The sequence below is a fragment of the Dipodomys merriami genome, unplaced genomic scaffold (genome assembly GCF_024711535.1).
Source record: "Dipodomys merriami isolate MVZ:Mamm:240054 unplaced genomic scaffold, mDipMer1.0.p SCAF_14, whole genome shotgun sequence".
Classification (NCBI taxonomy): Eukaryota; Metazoa; Chordata; class Mammalia; order Rodentia; family Heteromyidae; genus Dipodomys; species Dipodomys merriami.
The window spans coordinates 36,581,927-36,603,867 of NW_027202715.1; the positions used below are offsets into that span (position 1 = coordinate 36,581,927).

The 21,941-nt window shown below is 40.3% G+C and overlaps 1 protein-coding gene across 3 annotated transcripts; it reads left to right on the top strand.

The window, feature by feature from the left end:
• The first annotated feature begins 965 nt into the window (after positions 1-965).
• Positions 966-21,279, top strand: Cep55 (centrosomal protein 55). 3 transcript variants are annotated; one of them, XM_070021221.1, is made up of 10 exons: positions 966-1,176; positions 2,365-2,567; positions 3,932-4,126; positions 5,211-5,486; positions 8,651-8,719; positions 12,557-12,707; positions 14,337-14,647; positions 15,840-15,911; positions 16,947-17,072; positions 20,184-21,279. In XM_070021221.1, exons 3-10 carry the CDS (start codon positions 3,944-3,946, stop codon positions 20,382-20,384), a joined length of 1,389 nt encoding a protein of 462 aa, XP_069877322.1. In that variant the 5' UTR covers positions 966-1,176; positions 2,365-2,567; positions 3,932-3,943; the 3' UTR covers positions 20,385-21,279. The 3 variants fall into 3 exon arrangements, with proteins under 3 accessions (XP_069877322.1, XP_069877321.1, XP_069877323.1); XM_070021220.1 differs by lacking the exon at positions 2,365-2,567; XM_070021222.1 differs by lacking the exons at positions 966-1,176; positions 2,365-2,567 and adding an exon at positions 1,430-1,522.
• Positions 21,280-21,941: the final 662 nt, after the last annotated feature.

Genomic DNA, 21,941 nt, shown 5'->3' on the forward strand with positions numbered 1-21,941 from the left:
TCTCATAACTATGTATGAAGTAACTACTAGTTGCATTATTTTATAGATCAGAAAACTGAGGCCTAGATAAGTTAAATATAGTACCAAAGGTCACCCATCTAGTAAGAGGAAGCCAGTAAACTCAGATAATAATTGCCCTTGTGCAATTCAGTCTTCCTATGATGTATATATCCATTTTTAATTTTCCCATGGGTTTAGTAAGAAAGTTAGACCCTGCCTGGCAAGCACTTCCTTTGCCTAACGTTTCTCTAAGCAATAGAAGTCTGAAAGCAGCTAAACCTAGACCCAGACTTTACCAAGAGAGGCATCAGGCCTGAGGGCGGCAATCTGGTGCTAATATTCTTTGTCTCTGGGGTTCTCTATCTCTACTTCATATGGGAATGCCTAACAGCTTTCCTTTGCTACACTCCCCATCTAGGATGTTGATCCCCGATTATGGCATGATAAAAGTTCAGAATACACGGGGATCAGTCCTCCTTGTGGAATCAGTTCTCTCGGGAATGGAGGAGCTTCTTTTTTCGGTTGTTTTTCCGCCCGTTGTGGTGCTGGGTATCGAACACTGGGCCTTACACTCCACCACCGAGTTCTTTCTATAATCTGATGAGTTCCATTTTATACTGAGAAAACTGGTCCTCAGAGGTATAAACCACGCTCAGGTCACAAAAGGAGTTGTTCCCAGAGGAGGGGCATCCACTAACTAAAAACTGAGTATTAAGAATAACTGCAGAGCCCTCGGAAAAAAATCAGAATTCTCTGGGCGTCAGACCTGCGAGGTCTTTGCGGCTTCAGCTGGATCTGATCCAGCCCCCGCTCAGACTGCGACCTCAAGCCTCAGAACCCGCCCCTGCCAATCAGAGGCCTCAACCAATCAGAGAGCCGAGTCTAGCCGGCAATGACGTGCCCCGCCCCGCAGCCGCGCGATTCAAACTCCCGGAAGCGGCGCCCTCGCGGGTGGGTGTGGTAGCCGAGGCCCGCGCCGTGCTTCACCTCAGGTGCCGAGCGGTCCCGAGGTGGCGACGGCGTCAGCTGACGAGCTCTGGGGGGGCCAGATCCCACAGCTCTCCCGCCGCGGCTGGGCTGGTCTGCACGGGAGGCGGTGGGCAGGCCGCGGGTCCCCGCTTCCGGCCTGCCGGGGGCCCTGAGTCTCTCCCTCGGCTTCCGCCGTGGGACTTGGCGGTGAGTACTGTCACCCCTCGAGCGGGAGGCGCCGCCAGGCCGGAGGCCACCCCGGGCTCTGTCGTTAGAATGGCTTTTGCGGGTGAGCGGTCAGCCCGCGCTTTGCGTGTCCGCCCCACATGCAGTTGGCCTTCCCCGGGCCCCTCGTAGGTGCCCGGGCCGTGTGCCCGCCTCGGGTTAGCGCAGCGCCCGCTGTCAACGTGCAGCGCCGGACTGATGTCCATCGACGGAAATACTAGAGCAGGTGGAGGGCAGACACGGCGGGCGGGGACCTGATCCCAGGCCGGGGGCGGTGTCCTGATTAGTTCCCAAAAAACAGAAAACAAAGAGGTGCCCGCCGGCGCAGGTAAGGGCTGAACAGAGAAACCCCCGTGGGCGACTGGAATGGAAAATACGTGGAAAGAAGCGCGCACCCACCCGTGGCTCATGCCTGTAATCCTACCCACTCAGGATGAGGGTTCAAAGCCAGCCCAGGCGAGAAAGCTGAGAAACTTGTGGCGGGGGGGGGGGGGAGAGGAGGGAGGAGAGGATCCTGGGGGGGGGTTTCTTTGCTTAGGGCTAGTGCTCTACCTCTTGAGCCACAGTGCCACTTCCGGCTGTGTCTGTGTGCCTAATTTCCTGCCTGGGCTGTGATCCTCAGAATCTCAGTCTTCTGAGTACTAGGATTATAGGCATGAGCCACCAGTGCCTGGCTGAGATTCTCTGCATAACCAGCAAAAAGCCAGAAATGGAAGCCATGGCTCTAGTGGTAGAAAAATCCTAGAGCCTAAAGCCCTGAGTTCAAACCCCAGTACACACTCTTTTTCCTCTCTTCTCTCTGTGAGTGGCATTTTCTGATAGTTTATTGGAGATAAGAGCCTCATGGACTTGCCTGCCTGGCTGAACCTGGATCCACATATCTCAGTCTTCTGAGTAGTTAGGATTATAGGCATGAGCCATCAGCTCACTTATACTTATTATACTACTTATTTTTGATGGTATTGAGGTTTGAACTCGAGGCCTTTGCTTGCAGACACCATTACTTGAGCCACACCCTTGGCCTTTTTTTTTTTTTGCCTAAGTTTATTTTTCAGCTAGAGAAAGATTTACTTTTGCTTTAGACCATCCTCTCGCCTTCATCTTATGTTTGCCTCTCAATTAGCTAAAATTATAAGTATGGACAACTAACTCAGCTTTTTTTCTTTTCAGGTACTGGGGCTTGAACTCAGGGCCTGTCACTGTCTCTTTAGCTTTTTGTTCAAGACTGGTACTCTTCCACTTGAGCGACAGCTCCATTTCCAGCTTTTCTTTCTCTATTTTTTGATGGTTAATTGGAGATAGGAGTTTCATGCCCTGGCTGGCTTTGAACCTTGATCCTTAGATCTCAACCTCTTGAATATATAGGATGACAGGCATGTGCAGTTTATTTTATTTTATGTATGTATGTATGTATGTATGTATGTATGTATGTATGTATGTATGTATGTATGTATTTAGTTTTGGGGCTTGAACTCTGGGCCTGGGCTCTGTCCTTCAGCTCTTCAGCTCAAGGAGAGCGCTTTACACTTGACCCACATCCCACTTCTGGTTTTCTGGTAATTGGAGACTTCAGACTTTCTGCCCTGGCTGGCTTTGAACTGTGATCCTCAGATCTCAGTCTCCTGAGTAGCTAGGATTACAGAGGTGAGCCACCAGTACCTGGCACAGTTTATTTTTTAAGATAAAGTCTTGATAACATTTTTGCCCAACTTGGTTGAACTTCGATCTTCCTATCAGAGTAAAATTAAGCATATTTTCTAAAATAGGTCATATCATTCTGTTGAATAATGACTTCTTTTTTTTTGGTAGACTGAGGCTTGAACTCAGGGTCTAGGCACTGTTCCTGATTGTCTTTTTTTTTTTTTTTTTTTTTTTTTGGGTCCAGTCATGGGGCTTGAACTCTGGGCCTGGGCACTGTTCCTCAGCTCTTCAGCTCAAGGCTAGCACTCTACCACTTGAGCCACAGTGCCACTTCCGGCTTTTTTCTTTTTGCTTATGTGGTACTGAGGAATCGAACCCAGGGCCTCATGCATGCAAGGCAAGCTCTCTACCACTGAGCCACCTTCCCAGCCCCATCCTGACCTTCTTTTGCTCAAGGCTAGCACCCTACCACTTGAGCTACAGCTACACTTCTGGTTGTTTTGGTAGATTACTGCTAGCTGTTTAGTCTTGTGTCAGATATGTGATCATTACTCACTATTTTAAGGTTTTTTAAAAAAATTATTGGAGACTCCCTCTATTGTTTTTTTCTTCTGGCCAGTCATGGGGCCTGAACTCTGGGCCTGGGCCCTATCCCTCAGCTCTTCAGCTCAAGGTTAGCGCTCTACCACTTGAGCCACAGCGCCACTTCTGGCTTTTTCAAACCCAGGGCCTCATGCATGCAAGGCGAGCACTCTTATCACTGAGCCACTTCCCAGCCCCCCACCATTGTTTTTTAAAAGAAAATTTCTACCAAATTGTGATACCTGTACAGACCATGCACAAAAGAGAGATATGCAGGCTGTCATATTTTTGCAAGACAGTTATTCCTCATATCTCTTACCTCACATTTTTTTTTAATGGTTGCAATACCTCAGAAACCTTTTTGGTCTATCTCTTGTTCTCTCTGATTTGAATATTTCCTTTCTATTTAGAATTTAGAATGAAATAGTTTATTGAGAATTTAGACTGGAATAGTTTATTGAGATTTAAATTTTAAATGCAGGATTTAAAATATAGTTGACTTTTATTTTCACAGACCATTTCAGAAATGTCTTCTAGAAGTCCAAAAGACTTAATTAAGAGTAAGTGGGGACTAAAGCCTAATAACTCCAAATCAGAAACTGAATTACAGAAATTTAAGGGTGAAATTTCATCTTTAAAAACATCAATGGATGAACTCACAAATGGAAAAGGAAAACTGACTGATAAAGATAAACACAGACTTTTGGAGGTAAATGGTCATTTAATCCTTTCAGTTGTAGTGAACATTCTTAGAAAACATGGTACTTGAATTTTCTGATGCTGCCTTCTTATTCTTGTTATATTTATCCCTACCCTATCCCTCATCAGTAGATGAGCATGTATGTCTTTCAGGAGCCATTTTTTAGCATTTAGCCTTTAGGTTTAGAAGGTTTAATATGATGGAGGGAAGATTCTCAAATACTTATAAGAGCTGTATGTAGAGAGATCTTGGTTTGAGGCTATCCTAGGCAAAAAGTTTGCCAGACCCTACCTCAACCAATAAAAGTTGAGACCTGGATGTGACCTACATCATTTTCAGATCATGGGAAATGAAAATAGGAGGATTGAGGTCCAAACCAGGCCCAGGGAGAAAAGCAAAACCCTATTATAAAAATAATAGAGCCCTGGAATAGTGGTTTACACCTGTAATACTAGCTACTTGGGAGGCTAAGGTCTGAGGATTGTGGTTTGAAGCCAGTGTGGACAGGAAAATCTGTGAGACTTATCTCTAACTAACTACCAATAAATAAGTAAACAGACAGATAAATCAGTCAACCAATCAATCACATGCTAGAAGTAGAGCTGGGGCTCAAGTAGTAGAGTATTAGCTTTGAGCAAAAAACCTCAAGAGATGGTACCCAGGACCTGAGTTCAAGCCCCAGGACCGCACACACACCCAAATGAGAAAGAGCAAAAATAAGAGGAGGTGTGTTTCAAGTGGTACCTAGCAATCACAAGGCTCTTATTTCAAACCCCAGTACTACCTTCACTTCCCTCCAAAAAATAATTCATATGATAAGTTTTCTTTTAGTTTTCTTACACAATCCTTGATACAAGTAGTTTCTCCTTTGTGTCTATGCCCATTCATTTTGTATGTATGTTAATAGAACGTATATTACATTCATATGTATTGATTTATGTCCTTGAGCTGTTTGAGCATAGAACTGGACTTTTTTGGTCCTGATATCATAAAGCCAAGTTGATATATAAAAAAATAATTAATGCTTGTGGAAATATATTGTTTAGCTGCAAGCTTGACTTGACTTTGTTCTATGTTTCTTCTTTATGTCTAGAAAATTCGAATTCTTGAAGCTGAGAAAGAGAAAAATGCTTACTACCTCACAGAGAAAGACAAAGAAATACAGCAACTCAGAGACCAGCTAAAGACCAGATATAATACGACTGCATTGCTTGAACAGCTGGAAGCGAAAACCAAGGAAGGTGAAAGGAGGGAACAGTTGTTGAAATCCCTATCTGAAGAGACAGATGTACTGAAGAAACAGTTGTCTGCCGCGACAGCAAGACTTGCTGAACTTGAAAGCAAAGCCAGTACCATCCGTTTATCACAGGTGCTAATAATTGTTTTTTAACCCAGATTTCTTTCTTTTTGCTATAACTTGTAATTCGTATGAAGAATAAGTTTGTTAAAGAATGCTTGCCAAATGATGAGACAGCATAGTGAACTTGAAGATCACTTACCTTATTTTAGCTTCTCTATCTCTACAATGGCCAAGAAGAAAGATTGTGTTGAGAACTTATTTCTATAGTTTGGATCATTTAAAAGAGACTTAATTTTCTGGAGGTTTTGTTTGTTTTGTGCAGTACTGGGTTTGAACTTCAGATTTAGGTCCTGTCTCTTTTTTGTTCAAAGCTGGAGTTCTATCATTTGAGCCAGAGTTCCACTTGTTGCTTTTTTTTGCTGATTAATTGGAGATAAGAGTCTCAAAAACTTTCTTACCCAGACTGGCTTCAAACTAGGATCCTCAGATCTCAGCCTTCTGAGTAGTTATGATTACAGGTATAAGCCACTAACACTCAGCTTAGTTTTTATATTTGAGGTACAAAATTACAATATCAAATCTACTTTTTCCATCTGCATGCATATTTTTCCCCTTTTCTTATTTGAGAGGTACATACCAGTAGAGTAGGAAGAACAAGGATTTGGAGATAAAAGACAAGCCTAGGTCCAGATCTTGATTTTGCCTCGTTAACTATGTGACTCTGAACAAATTCCGTAACTGTGTGAGCCTTAAACCAGGTGGCTCAGCAGACCCCTTTCATAAACCTCAGTTTCCACATCAATAAAACCTGGAGAAGCCGGGCACTGGTGGCTCACACCTGTAATCCTAGCTACTCAGGAAGCTGAGATCTGAGGATCACGGTTCAAAGCCAGCCCAGGCAGGAAAAGCCATGAAACTCTTCTCCAACAAACCACCAGAAAACTGGAAGTGGCACTGTGGCTCAAGTGGTAGAGCACTTGCTTTGAGATGAAGAGCTGAGGGACAGTGCCCAGGCCCAGAGTTCAAGCCCACAACCCACCCCCAATCTACCCCACCAAAAAAAAAAAAAACCTGGCTAAGAATATTGACAATTGAGTGTGGTAATGTTTGTAAATTGCTAGCATAGTGCCTGTCATACTTGTAAATGGTTATTTTACTGGTCAAATGTTTGATTCTTTTGAAATTTATTTATTTTATTTATTTTTTGCCAGTCCCGAGGCTTGAACTCAGGGCCTGGGCACTGTCCCAGAGCTTCTTTTGCTTAAGACTAGCACTCTACCACTTGAGCCACAGCACCACTTCTGGCCTTGTCTGTTTACTGTGGTACTGAGGAATTGAACCTAGGGCTTCATACATGCTAGGCAAGCACTCTACCACTAAGGCACATTCCCAGCCTTAAACATTTGAATAGTACTAACACAACTACTAAGACTACTTACAGGAAAAAAAAAAAATCTAACTTTTAAATCTAACACCTCAATGCTGTTAATATAGTCTCTCTTTGTACTTTATTTTCTTTTGGTGGAAGATACAGTGATCAGACCTGTACATTTTATACAGGTAGGCAACTGAATATTTCAAGAAATGACTTCAAAGATGGTGAGTTTTTCTAGAGAATTCCCACAGAACTGAAACTCATGAAACATTGCAGTCAGATTCAAAGTGATTGGTTAAAATCTTTCCTTGAGTGAGTTTTGAATATGAAGTACATCTTAGTAGAAAATAACATTTTTTTTGGTGCCAGTCTTGGGGCTTGAACTCAGGGCCTGGGCAGCCTCTCTATGCTTTGTTGCTCAAGGCACTCTACCACTTGAGCCACAGCTCTACTTTTGGTGGCTAATTGGGTCTAAGAGTCTCACAGAGTTTCCTTCCATGGCTAGCTTCGAACTGCAATCCTCAGATCTCAGCCTTCTGAGTAGCTAGGATTACAGGCATGAGCCACTGGTACATAGAAGAAAATATAATTTTGAAATGATTTTGTAGTATTGGTTTCTGCCCGTCAGAAATTGCTGTATCAAACAGAAACTGCTATATCAAACATCCTCAAAAATCTCAGCATATTATGGGAAATGGTGATTTTTCTTTATACCACAGTGTAGTACAAGTTGGAATGGAGGAGGCTTTGCTCCAGTCATTCAGAGATCCAGATCCCTTTTTCCTAGTGGCTTTACCTTAGGATGGAGACTTCCTGCCAGGGCTTCTGTGATCTGTGAAATAGAGTATGTGAGGAGATTGTCAAGGCAGGTTTGGGGGAGGCCTGCAATTAGCATGTTTCACTTCTGTCCACACTCTATCAGACAACTCAGAAGATTCCACTAACCACAGGGAAGGCTGGGAAAGAAAATCTACTATGTGCTTAGGGAAAAAAGGAGTGGAGGTAGGGGTAGTGTCACAGTTCCACCTGAAAGGGTGAATGAAGAGATTATCTGGAGAAAAGCAAATATTTTGAGCTGCTGAAATGCAGCCTTTACAGAGTTGGTTTGCTAGAAATGAAGAAAAAAAGAACTGTTATAAATTCCATGTACTCTATGTGAACTAAAACTGATTAATACTAGTAGAGGTTGAGCATCAAAAATACAAAATGTTTCAAAATCTGAAGCTTTTGTTTACCAGTGTGCCACCAAAAGTAGAAAATAATCACACCTGTCACATTCTATATAAAAGTAGCTTCAGACTGTGTATAAATAAGGCAGATACAAAATACAAACACATTTCATGTGTGGAGTTAAATCCCATCTTCAAGATGTATTCATTATGTATATACAAATATTCCAAATTCCAGAAAATCTACAATATCAAATACTTCTTGTCTTAGTATTTTCAGAGTATGCTAATCTGAACTATGCTATTCAAACTATGTTAATGTAAAACCTAAATTCTAGAAAAGAAACTTCTCATCTTTTGGTTGACAATTTATGTTTTCTAGATTTCATTGAAATAGCCCAATTGTTTTGACTCCTCTTGGTGAAAAACCAGGCGTTTCTAGTGACTCTGTGCTCCATGCAACTCAAGTCAAATTAGATCTGAAATCTCAGGGTTTCCAATCTTCCAATCTTGTAGATGTTAATTTTCACAGTGGTCCTTTGGTAACCTGGCTATTTGGTTCTAAAGTATGTATCAAATTTTGGGATGCCCCTGAGAAATATACATAGTGTATTTTTATGGAACTGAATCTTCGAAGGAAACTTGTGTTGTTGAATGTGTAATGTTAAGTGATATTGGATTATTTACAGACTTCGGCTACTGGCTGCCTCAACTCATCCATGAGTAACATTCATGAGATGGAAATGCAACTAAAAGATGTAAGTTTATTTCTTTTGATTGTTATGGGTAAATAAGCTATGGGACTAACTTGTTGACTTTTAAATTTTATAAAGTTGGAAGCATTAGCATCTCTACTGAAAAAGAATCAAGTGATGAGAAAAGAGAAGTGGATTGTAATGGTTGCCTAAGTCACTACCCAGGCATTCAGGAGAAAATTTTCTTCAAGTAGGCTACAAATATGTCCACAGCATCTCTTCTTCACCTAAATCTAATTTGTTCAGCTGCTATTTTATTATAATTAATTTTCATTTTTTTGTGGTGCTGAGACTGGAACTCTAAGCTTCTTACTCTCACTTATGCCTGGCACTGTACCACTTGAGCCATGCTTCTAGTTCAAAATTGCTGGCTAATTGGAGATAAGAATCTCTTTGATTGTCTGCCTATGCTGACTTTGAATTAAGATCCTCAGCTCTCAGCCACCTGAGTATTAGGATTATTGATATGAACCACTGGCTCCTGGCTGTTTTGGAAGTTTTGCTTACAGAATACTTAGTAGATTCCTGTTAGAACAGGAGTAAGAACATTCTCAGCATTCCATAGGACTTCACTTTTGCCCTTAGTCTATATTTTTATTGATAACTTGGATGCAAATATTAATTGCATACCACACAAATGTGAAGCTGACACTCATTGGAAGGAATGACTAATGAATGATGACTCTAAAGATTCACAACTAATAGCATTAAGGTTTACTGATAGCCACTAGATATTCCACTTCTTGATACTATTAAGAGAGGGGAAAGAGCAGATGCATGCAATCAGCTGGAAGAGACAGAAAAAATGCTTTCTGTATTGAAGTAACATCGCCATCATGTGGCTCTTTAGAATACTGTTTGAGTCTTATGCTAACTTTTTCATTCAATAAAGTATCAACAAATTTATTTAAAAGGAAAAAAATTTCATGACTATCCTATGTTGACAAACTTTGTATTAAAATGCGTCATAAATATGAACATAAATTAACTCTAAAATTAGTTATCTGTAGCATCTAACATGCTACAACTGACATATACAATGTGGACATATGTGCTTTTTGAGTCATATTATGACATGTGTGCTATCTCACCTGGCAATTAAATTTGAACATGATTCTGAGAACCTCATTGGTCAAAAGATGCATGGAATGTGAACAGGGGAGGCAGTGGATCTGAATAAAGAATGACTGCTGTTTCTTGATTTGAAATAGAACAGGAATCTTAGCGACCTTCTCAACTACATTGCTTGCTATGAAGTCAAGATGTTAGTATTTCTTTGAGACTGATTGTTATAAAAAATTTCAAACATTCAGAAGAGTTGAAAAAAGTATGAGCAAGTTCATATACACCATGAATATTCAATAATGGGACACTGTTTAAATCAAATTACTACACTGAAACTAGCCATACATTATTAAGGACATAATACAGAATGGATATATAGGATCTCTACCTGATAAGGAACTTTTTTTTTTTTTGTCGGTCATGGGGCTTGAACTCTGGGCTTGGGCGCTGTCCCTCAGCTCTTCAGCTCAAGGCGAGCGCTCTACCACTTGAGCTACAGCACCACTTCCGGTTTTCTAGTGATTTATTGGAGATAGGAGTCTCATGGTCTTTCCTGCCCGGGCTGGCTTTGAACCGCGATTCTCAGATCTCAGCCTCCTGAGTAGCTAGGATTACAGGCGTGAGCCACCGGCGCCCGGCCTGATAAGGAACTTTTAAACCACACAAGAACTACTAAACAATTGCCTGGAGGGTACAGAGCGCCCAGTATTTGGGCTGGGGGGCCCTAGACTAACTCTTTGAGTCCAGAGGCCAATTCTGTCTTATTTCCTCACTCTGAAAATATACACACTTTGTTATGAAATCATAGGGCCCTATAGAAGGAGTCCACTACAGTTTGGAGGAACTCTTTAAACTTTAGAGCTTCCCTACATATAAATTTTTGTGGATATAGGGCTCAACTGCCTGTGTCTTTAAAAGATGGAAGTTCTCACCAGAAAGCAGAGGCTCATTTCTGCAAAGACATTCTAGGTTTCAGAGGACAGTGCATACAGTCATAGATTGGAAGGTAGCAGACTTAATCCCCTTCTTCTGTGACTTTGCTCTACTAATGTGTATTCTAAAGGTATGTGATATACAGTGATTGCCCATTTTATTTCACAAGCCATAAGAGATTTTTGGAACATTTTTCATGAGCATATATCAGTTGTATAGGGGAGTTTCATTATGATATTACTGTATATGTTTAGAGCATATGTTGATTAGATTCATTCCCTCCATCCCTCTCCCTCTTCCTATCCCACTTCTTAAAACAATTTTAACCCAATGAGTGTAAAGTACTTCAACCATACTTGTGTTGTCTGTTTGCCTTCCACACAGAACCTGTTTTACATCCTGTCATTCATTTTTTTAAAGTGATTAATTTGTCAAAGGGTTTTTACCATGGTATCTTACATAGATATTTTATACAGATATTATACTTTAATGAGATTAACTTCCCTTATTACTCTCTCTTTCCCCATCTTCTGCCCTTTCCCATTATAGGCTAGCTTTTAGTGAGTTTCCTTAGGTCATCTTTTATATAGAGATGCAATAACTGTATATGGATACTATTCACTCCCATCATTTTCTTTTCCTTTCCTAATCCCCTCAAACAGTTCCATTGTTAAGAACATACTTAATATGTATGTGAATATATATACACATACACACAGGTATATGTATGTATATAAATGTATGATCATGTATGTTTTTATGTATATGTTTATTTTTTAGATCTAGCTCTACATATGGGAGAGAATATGCAGCCTTGGTCTTTCTGAACCTGGTTTACTTCATGTAGCATGATCATCTCTGGTTTTGTCCATTTACCTACTAATGACAATGTTATTCTTTATGACTGACTATACTCCATTGTGGATATATACCACATCTTTTGGGGGAGAGGGTCAGTTGTGGAGCTTGAACTCTGGGTTTGGGTGCTGTCCCTGAGCTCTTCATCTCAAGGCAAGTGTTCTACCACTTGAGCCACAGCACCACTTCTGGTTTTCTGGTGGTTTATTGGAGATAAGAGTCTCATGGACTTTCCTGCCCAGGCTGGCTTTGAACCATGATCCTCAGATCTCAGCCTCCTGAGTAGCTAGGATTACAGGCGTGAGCCACCCGCACCTGGCAGATACCACATCTACATTGTTCCTATACTTGGCTATTGTGAATAGTGCTGCAGTGAACATGAGTATTGAGTGTCTCTAGTGTATCTTCACTAATATTCCTTCAGATACATGCCCAAGAGCAGTATCACTGGATCACGTGGTAATTCTGTTTGGATTTTTCTGAGGACTGAACATGCTGCTTTTAATAGTGGTTGCACTAATTTACATTCCCACCTACAAGGCTCCTTATGTTTTGTTCTGCATCCTCTTCCGAAGTTATTGTTTGATGGCCATTCTTCCTGAGTGAGATGAAAGTTCAATGTTTTGATTCACATGTTTTTTGTTTGTTTATTTTTTTGGCGGTTGTGGGGCCTGAACTCTGGGCCTGGGTGCTGTCCCTCAGCTCTTCAGCTCAAGGCTAGTGATCTACCACTTGAGCCACAGCACCACTTCTGGCTTTTTCTGCTTATGTGGTGCTGAGGAATCAAACCCAGGGCCTCATGCATGCAAGGCAAGCACTCTACCACTGAGCATCTTCCCAGCCTCGATTTGCTTGTTTTTTACCACTATAAAAATTTTATGTGTTGGAAAAGCAGTTACACTTGATCTCCCCTGTGCTTTACTATTTTTGTTTATTATTATTATTTTGTTTTTATTATTGGTTTTCTTCCCTCTTCATTGCAAGGCCCTGGAGAAGAATCAGCAGTGGCTTGTGTATGATCAGCAGCGTGAGGTCTACGTTAAAGGACTTTTAGCAAAGATCTTTGAGCTGGAACAGAAAACAGGAGCAGCTGCTCCTTCACTCCTACAGCAGACACAAAAGACTGAATCTGAAGGTACTGATTAGTGTAAGTTTTCCTTTTGGATAGGCCTGACATTTTTCCAAAAGGAGTGATTCATCAATTTAGATTTGGGTGAATATGTGTTAGAAAGTAAAATAAAAACATGTTTTCTAAGCTGGAAATAGCATTTGCAAGTTTGTCCCATTTCCTGTTTTCAAATCAAAAGAAGGCACAAGTCAAAGGTGAAGAGGTTATGATTAGGAGCTCAGAAATCATGTGACATTTCCCCTACCCTCAACATGGCACTTCCTTCCAAGTCTGTTTCTACTATTATTTTCTTCAGAGCTGGCCTTGCTGGCTGGTTATCTTCTCATTTTGTCTTCAGCACTTACTCTTATCAAACCCAGGAGAAAAAAATGTGTTTTATAGATCATTCTTCAACCATTTTATTCTCACTATGGTTTTAAGATGAAGTTTCTTATTCATGATGCTTTTTGACATGTATTTTGCAGCTTCTCTAACATTGACCTCAGCTGAGAGTTGTCAGTTTGACAGCACCCAAAAGACTCCTAAGAGGTGGGACAGAAGTATCATTAGTCTCATTTTACAGAAGAAATTGTTTTAGCACTTCAAGGTGTGATGAACTGGGATAAAAGAGAAACACACACACACACACACACACAATTGTTTTAGTACTTCAAGGTGTGATGAACTGGGATAAAAGAGAAACACAAACACACACACACACACACACACACACACACACACACACACACACACACACAAAACACTGCTTAAAAAACTAGAAGCTGTGGGCTGGGAAGTTGGCTCAGTGGTAGAGTGCTTGCCTTGCATGCATGAGGCCTCAGCACCACATAAGCAGAAAAAGCTGGAAGTGATGCTGTGGACCAAGTAGTAGAGTGCTAGCCTTGAGCTGAAGAGCTGAGGGACAGCATCCATGACTGACAAGAAAAAAAAATTAACCCAAAACCTATAAACTGTAAGGGAAAGGGAGTCTTGAATTACATGAATAGAAGGCTTAAGAGAGGGGAGCCAGACTCACATCTGAATATTTAAAACAAAGCTAATATTAAAAGGAAAATATAAAGGAAGTGTCTCTAGACATAATTCAGAGTTGTTCAGGACAGAGTTAATACCTGAACACCTTTATACATTTGTTACATACTAAAGTAGGAGTTAGTTAAACCTTAATTTTTTTCCTTTAATAATATAGTGTTATTTCTCCTCCCCTTTTTCTTGCTCTCTGTTTCTCAGAGTGGTATAAACACTTAATAAAGTAACCTAATAGTACAGAAAGACTCTGCCCCACCTTTCCTATCACATGTTAACACTTCTGTCTTTAATTCTGTTATTTCCATATCTATAAACAATGAGCTACATTCCTATTCATTTATCTTTAGATATCAAGGACTAATTAGACATCAGTCACAAAATCATTCCATGATTGTTTTTAATTCCTTTGTTTTGTAACTTCAAATAATATTCCTAAATTGTTATTTCTTAAGATCCATCAAATGTCAATCATAGCCCCCATCTCATGACTTCATTTTATAAGCTGAAAACATGACATGATCTCATTTGTAGAAGCATGCTTGAAGTTTAATTTCTTAGGTTATCATTGATTTTATAAAGTGAGCTGTGTCACAATGTTGTTTGCTGCAGCTTTTCTTCAAGAAGAGAAGCAGAAGTATTACAACCACTTGGCAAATGCCAAAAAAGATCTTGAGGTCGAACGCCAAACCATAACTCGGTTGAATTTTGAACTTAGTGAATTTCGAAGAAAATATGAAGAAACTCAAAAAGAAGTTCATGATTTAAATAAGCTGTTGCGTTCACAAAGAAATGCAGATGTACAACAGCTGGAAGAGAGCAGGCATAAAACAGAGAAAATACAAAGACTTAAGGAAGAGAATGATATTGCCAGGGAAAAACTTGAAGAAGAGAGGAAGAGATCTGAAGAGCTCTTAACTCAGGTAAGCTTACCAAGGAAGTCTCACCATGATTCAGAATTCAAATTTTCCTTGAGCACCTACCAAGCATCAGAGACTGTATTAACCAATGGAGAACAAGCATGAAACAGCTTCCTGCCCCTCACAGGAGTTTTATATTCTAGCATAGAAACAGATCAAAAAGAAGTACCCAAATAAGCAAGTAGAGTAAAGGAAATAAAGAGAAATTGGGGGCTAGTGAAGACTTCACTGAGGAGATATATTTGAACCAAGATTTGTCAGAAAGGTAACTTGGATTACCCCTCATTGGAGGAAATCACACCCATGAAGGCTCTGAATGACAAGGAAGTGGCCAAAGAAAGATGTAAAGTCGTGAGAAGAATCAAGGCTCTTTCTAAGCTGGCATCTTCATCATGCCAGTACTATGCTTAGTGACTTCACATAGTCCCTTCCATGTTCTTGTTATACTCACAACTTTGAGCCAGGATGTCTTAATATTAGAGTTATTAGAGTGAGGATAATTAGAAATGAATACTACTTTCACAGAAAGCCATTAGTTTAAATTTTGCTTGGCAGCATGGAGTAATGGAAAAAAACAGTACTTGGAATCCATCTGTGGCCTTAGGCAAATCATCTCCCTTCTCTGACCTATGTGGGATTTATTGATCAAAGGAATAATAACCTCTCCTTGCCTTAGAGGTCCATTCATTGTGAGGGTCAGGGAAATGAAAAATGCTTTATAAAAGAAGTAAGTGTCAGGTTATTGTTATTACTATCATAAATTTTAAAATCATCCCAAAGCTGAGATTAAGAGAAAGCGAGTTACCGAGCTAACATATTCCTTCATCTGTACTGCTTTCCTATCTGTAGGCATGAATAGGGACACTTAGGCAAAACAAAGTAGAAATAATTAAGTTTTGCTCCAGCTGTGCAGCTAAGAAGATGAGGTACTTCCTTCCTTGTCATACTCTAGATGATGGCAGATGTCAGAGCCTCCAGGAAAGTACCACAGAGTGTTTGTCAGTGGTCAGTGTGGTAGTTCAAGGAACTTGAAGCCAGTTGCTTACACAGCTCCATCTAACAAGCATCTGGAATGAGTCATCCAGATAACAGGTGTTGTCCTGGTTAGATTTGTGACTAATGTAAGCGCCTCAGGCATCCCAGGAAAGAGATAAAGGTTGGATGAGACAATGTTGGTTCTCTTTGCATCCTACAGGTCCGGTTTCTTTACAGGTCTCTGCTAAAGCAGCAAGAGGAACAAGCAAGGGTGGCTCTGTTGGAACAACAGGTACTTGCTGGGGTTGCGTTGAAACTCACATTGGTCTGCTAGAAAATGTAGTTTTTTCCTGCAGTTTACACTGGTCTGTGGAAAACTATTCATAGTTGTGAAAAAAGTATTTTTAAAAGACTAACAAAAAATCTCTAGAGACTGTTCTAGCCTTACATTCTTGGTACTCTCCTTAGACTAAACCAGTTTTTGGAGATAAAATGACATTTTCTTGCCAGGTAATTGCTGGCTTTAGCAGATTTTGCTCTTCCCTGGATAGCTATAGTTATTAACTCTAGCCTACCATGGTTTCTTAAATAGGGCCACGTTATAATTTCAAGCAGAATTCAGGTACCATTTACTGTCAGAATGAGCAGAGATTCTGTGTGTGTGCATGTGTGCGCACGCTTGTGTGCACGTGCATGTACATGCGCATGCTTGTGTGCACGTGCATGTACATGCACACACACACACTTTTGCATCAGTCCTAGGACTCAGGGCCTGGATGGTGTCCTTGGACTTTTGTGCTCAAAGCTAGTTCTCTACCATTTTGAGCCAGCATTCCGTTTCTGGCTTTTTGGTAGTTAATTGTATATAAGAGTTTCATAGACTTTCTTGCCTGTGCTATCTTTGAACCATGATCCTCAGATCTTAGCCTCCTGAGTAGCTAGGATTACAGGTATGAACAGTGCCTGGTGTGAGCAAGGGTTTTTATATTCCAATCTAAGGATAGTCTTCTCTTTTGCTTCTCCCTCCCTATCCCTGAAATAAAGGGGGCTCGGGGGAGGGGGGGCGTGAATGGATAATACTAAACATCAATGTACTAAGCTGTTCTTTACTTACTCGTACCTCAAATCATGGCTTTGCTTCTTGGACAAACCAAGTCCTCAGTCGTAAACTTCACCTATTAACATCTCACTATATGTCAGATGAATTCTTGCTTTGAGTGTAAAATAATGCATTTTCTTCTTGTGTTAATAAAGAGTGCAAGCATCCACTCAGGAGAACTGGATCCTATCTATCAACTATAATTGTCTTGTCCTGGGCATTTTCTAGATGCAGGCATGTACTTTAGACTTTGAAAATGAAAAACTTGACCGGCAAAATATGCAACATCAACTACATGTAATTCTTAAGGAACTTCGTAAAGCAAGTAATCAAATAACACAATTGGAATCCTTGGTGAGTTTCAAATGGGTAACCTAAAACTTCAGGTTTTAGATCATCTTTCTGACTTCTATTTATATGTCAAAACAATTCTAAAATCAAGATCTTACTTGGGATAGCTGGCTTCATCTCCAATCTGTAAGCAGAACTCCTGTCATTAGAAGCAATTACCGTTAGAGCATAAGTTCAGAGCTCAGAAAGAGGGACATTGTGTACCTCTTAAAACAGTCACCTTACAGGTGTTCAAGATCATCTTCCCTTCCCCCTGCCCAGGTGCTTTGATTCTCCACTTACAACACCTGCCTGGGAAGACAGGCGTGGGAGAGAGGGCATCACAGAATTTGGATCTGAAATTACATTTTTCTATTAGAAGTATTTTGTATTTAGGGATAATGGATTATCACTTTAAATAAGCTTTTTTTTAATGTGTGATACTGGGCTTGAACTTGGAGCTCAGCTGTCACGTGAACCACACCTCCAGCCCAGCCTTTTGCTGGTTATTTTGGAGAAGTCCTTCAGACTTTTCAACCACAGTCCTTTGACTCTCAGCTTCCTAAGAAGCTAGGATTATAGGTGTGAGCCTAGTTACCATGAAAACATAATTCTTTTGAGTAATATTGTTCACTAGAGATGTGATTTTCTTTTCACTTTTTTTTTTCATCTTACTAATGAGCTTTTGGACCAAACCTATTGGAATCTTTCTCTCTCTCTCTCTCTCTCTCTCTCTCTCTCTCTCTCTCTCTCTCTCTCTCTCTCTCTCTGTGTGTGTGTGTGTGTGTGTGTGTGTGTGTATATGCTAGTACTGAAGAATATTTAGAATAGATTAAATAACATTTAATAACATTAAATAACATTTCAATAATAGCAAATGACTCACACCTGTAATCCTAGCTACTTAGGAGGCTGAGTTCTGAGGATCCTGGTTCAAACCCTGTCCAGTAAGAAAAATTCAAGAGGCTCTTATCTCTGGTTAACCAGCAAAATGCTGGAAGTGAAGTGATAAGAGAGATCATTAGACGGACTTTAAGCCCCAGTACCAACACACAAAACAAACACACAGGGCTGGGAATGTGGCTTAGTGGTAGAGTGCTTGCCTAGCATGCATGAAGCCCTGGATTCGATTCTTCAGTAACACATAAACAGAAAAGGCCAGAAGTGGTGCTGTGGCTCAAGTGATAGAGCGCTAGCCTTGAGTAAAAGAAGTTCAAGGACATTGCTTAGGCCCATAGTTGAAGCCCCAGGACTGACAAAAGAAAAAAGCAAAAAAATACCACAAAGCATCCAAATATAACCCTTTGGTTTTCAAGTGATGAAAAAAGCAAATGTCAAAAAACTAACATAATTTGCATATGAATAAAGGAAAGAAAAGGTGTGCCTAGCTCTTTACTATGGCGTTAACTTTGACTATGTATAATTTCTGAAGATTAGAATCACTTCTACTAATGACTATTTTTCAAAGTCTAGGAAGTCAGAGGGTATATGAAAGAATCTGTAGTTTTGTTGTCTTCTGTTCCTACTGTCTTCATAGTGTGATATATATGCGTACTCACTTTTAAACTTTCTTGACTTCTGAATTCTTCAAGGAAAAAACATGAAAAAGGAAAATGAATAAAAGATTCCATTTCTGCATATAAACTATTTGTCTGCTAAAATTCGTAGTGGCTTTAATTCCATGTCATTCTTTCTTTGTTTTTTTCTGTTTTTGAGATGAAGTTTCACTCTATAGAGCAGGCTGACTAGAACTCTTAATCATTCTGCCTCAGCTTCTTCAGTGCTGGGTTCTATAGTTTGAATCTATCTTTATTGAAAAAATTGCCTGTTTTATAAAACTAGCAAAGTTATGCATGTATGAAGATGTTATGATGAAACCCCTTTGTTGGTATAATATATACTAATTTAAAAGATTTGAGGGGCTGGGAAGGTGGCTCAGTGGTAGAGCGCTTGCCTTGCATGCATGAGGCCCTGGGTTCAATTCCTCAGCACCACATAAGCAAAAAGAAAAAAAGCCAGAAGTGGCGCTGTGGCTCAAGTGGTAGAGCGCTGAGGTAAAGAGCTGAGGGACAGCGCCCAGGCCCAGAGTTCAGGCCCCACTACTGGACCCCCCAAAAAAAACATTAAAAAAATACTAGTTGCTCAGGAAGCTAAGATCTGAGGATTACAGTTCAAAGCCAGGCTGGGCAATAAAGTCTGTGAGACTGTTATTTCCAAAAAGCTTCCAAAAAACAAGCCTGAAGTATAACTGTGGCTCAAGTGCCATCCTTGAGCAAAAGAAACTCAGGGACAGCACTTAGGCCCTGAGTTCAAGTCCCAGGAAAAGAAAGCAAAACAAAAACAAAAACAAAAAAAAAAGATTTGAATGACTGTATGAGAAAAAACTAGCAAACGTAATGAACCTCATACAGATTTTTTTTTTTTTTTTTTGGGTCTAGTCGTGGGGCCTGAACTCTGGGCCTGGGTTCTGTCCTTCATCTCTTCAGCTCAAGACTAGCGCTCTACCACTTGAGCCACAGTGCCACTTCTGGCTTTTTTCTTTTTGCTTATGTGGTGCTGAGGAATCAAACCCAGGGCCTCAGGCATGCAAGGCAAGCGCTCTACCACTGAGCCACCTTCCCAGCCCCCAGATTATTTTTTTTAATAATCTGGTTCTGAAGCTTGAACTCTGGGCCTAGGCACTGCCCCTGAGCTTTTGTGCTCATGGCTAATACCCTACTACTTGAGCCATGCTCCACCCCCAGCTTTTTGTGGCTAATTGGAGATAAGAGTCTCATTAACTTTTCTGCCTGGGCTGGCTTCAAACCACAATCCTCAGATCAATCACCTGAGTAGTTAGGGTTACATGTGTGAGTCACCAGTGTCCAACTTCATGCCCACATTTTATATTCGACTCTTAACAGAACATATTTATATAAGCATCCAACTACAGTACTTTTCTGGGCAATTTGAACAATTATAATAATTCTCTGGGTAATCCATAACCACCTAATCTGTTGACACCAAAAAATCCTGACAAGCAGAGATTTTTAAAGAGAAAATGTCTTAAGGGCTAAAGCAGCTAGCAGATACACAGTTAACGTTGCTGAGCAGTAGGCCTTGTATACAAATGGTGTTCATTTGCAACTTTTTCAGAAACAGCTTCATGAGTTTGCCTTCACAGAGCCATCTGTTGCTTCCCAAGGAGAAAGTGAAAACAGAAGAAAAATTACCTCACCCAAAAGTCCCAGTGCTGCACTAAATGAAAGCCTGGTAGAATGTCCCAAGTGCAATGTCCAGTATCCAGCCACCGAGCATCGAGATCTGCTCGTCCACGTTGAATACTGTTCTGAGTAGCAGAATCATTATTGCTGGGTTTTGTGCAGAAAGATTCAATACTGTATCTTATGTTTGCTTAGGGACATCTTGATTACATAGGCCACCTCTTGCACATGAAGCTGCCCATCTACCTTTGACACCAGAGGTAGTGGTGTGCCTGGAAATCACTGCATCTCCCAAAATGCTGCTTTGCATTTTCCTTGGCACTGATTATTCTCTGTAGTGGATCACCAGGCTGCAGTGACAGATGTGGTGAGCAGTGGGCATTGAGACTACTAATGTTTTGCACTGTTGAAATACTTGACAAAGCGAAGATAGTTACTGCCTGTAGGTTAAATCTGTTGCACTAGCAAGCAAATACTTGTTTGGGGGAGCTTTACAAGTCAAAAGTAATTAACTGTCTTACTGTGTTGACTTTTTTTAATTTAATAGCTTTACTTAGTATACTGACAATTCCAGTTTTGATATCAACAGTTAAAAGGTGGTAGTAGTATTTTCATTTTTTTCTTGCGATTATAGAGCGGTTACTAGAAAAGTTAGGAATTTTCACAACCTTTATTGCTGCTTCCTGTTGAAACTGTAAATCCAGCCATCTAAGCACAAATCAGATTTTGCTTGAGGAATACTTTTAAGTAGCCACACATAGTGTTTTCTCTCATTATCTGGCTGTAACTTTAACTTGGATTTCATTAGTACCAGTTGGTTTAGTTAAAATTGTTAAAATAAATTTTAACAAAACTAGCCTTCTGGTTTTACAGCTTTTTTTTTATTCTTATTTTCGCATTGTTAAAACTGGGCAGTGTAATTGTCAGATACTATTTTGGAAAGATATTTTTATACATGCTTTATGTAAACTGAAAGTTTTATTTCTTCAGTTTTTCTGACATCCTTAACACTGGGCTACTGTTAGCAATATAAAGGAAAAAAAGAATAAAATTACTTAATGTTTTACTGTGTCATGTGTATGTATATACTTAAGATCTCTAAGAAATATTGGGAGTTCAATATTAGCATCTGCTATAAGATGATAAGGTAATTAAAACAGCAGAACTGCCACCACTCTGAAAGAGGTAGGAGTAGATAGTTTCAGGTATCCTTGTTGAGCCGATCAATATATAGCTTGATCAATACATATCTTGATCAATACATATGATTTAGAGCTCTTTCTTTTTCTCTCTCTCCCCCCCTCTCCCCGCCCTCGTCAGTCGTGGGGTTTGAACTCTGGGCCTGGGTGCTGTCCCTGAACTCTTCAGCCCAAGGTGAGTGCTCTACCACTTGAGCCACAGCACCATTTCCGATTTTCTGGTGGTTTATGAAAAATAAGAGTCTCACAGACTTTCCTGCCCGGGCTGGCTTTGAACCATGATCCTCAGATCTCAGCCTCCTGAGTAGCTAGGATTATAGGTGTGAGCCACTGGCTCCCAGCTCAGAGCTATTTCTTACAAAGGTAAGACAAAAGCATTCAGTTATTTAGTTGGGATATTTTTAGACTATACAAATTGTGCAGATCTGTTTGTCAAAATAAAATTCTTCCATAACTTAGTACCAGATTCACAATCACACTTGGACAGAAGA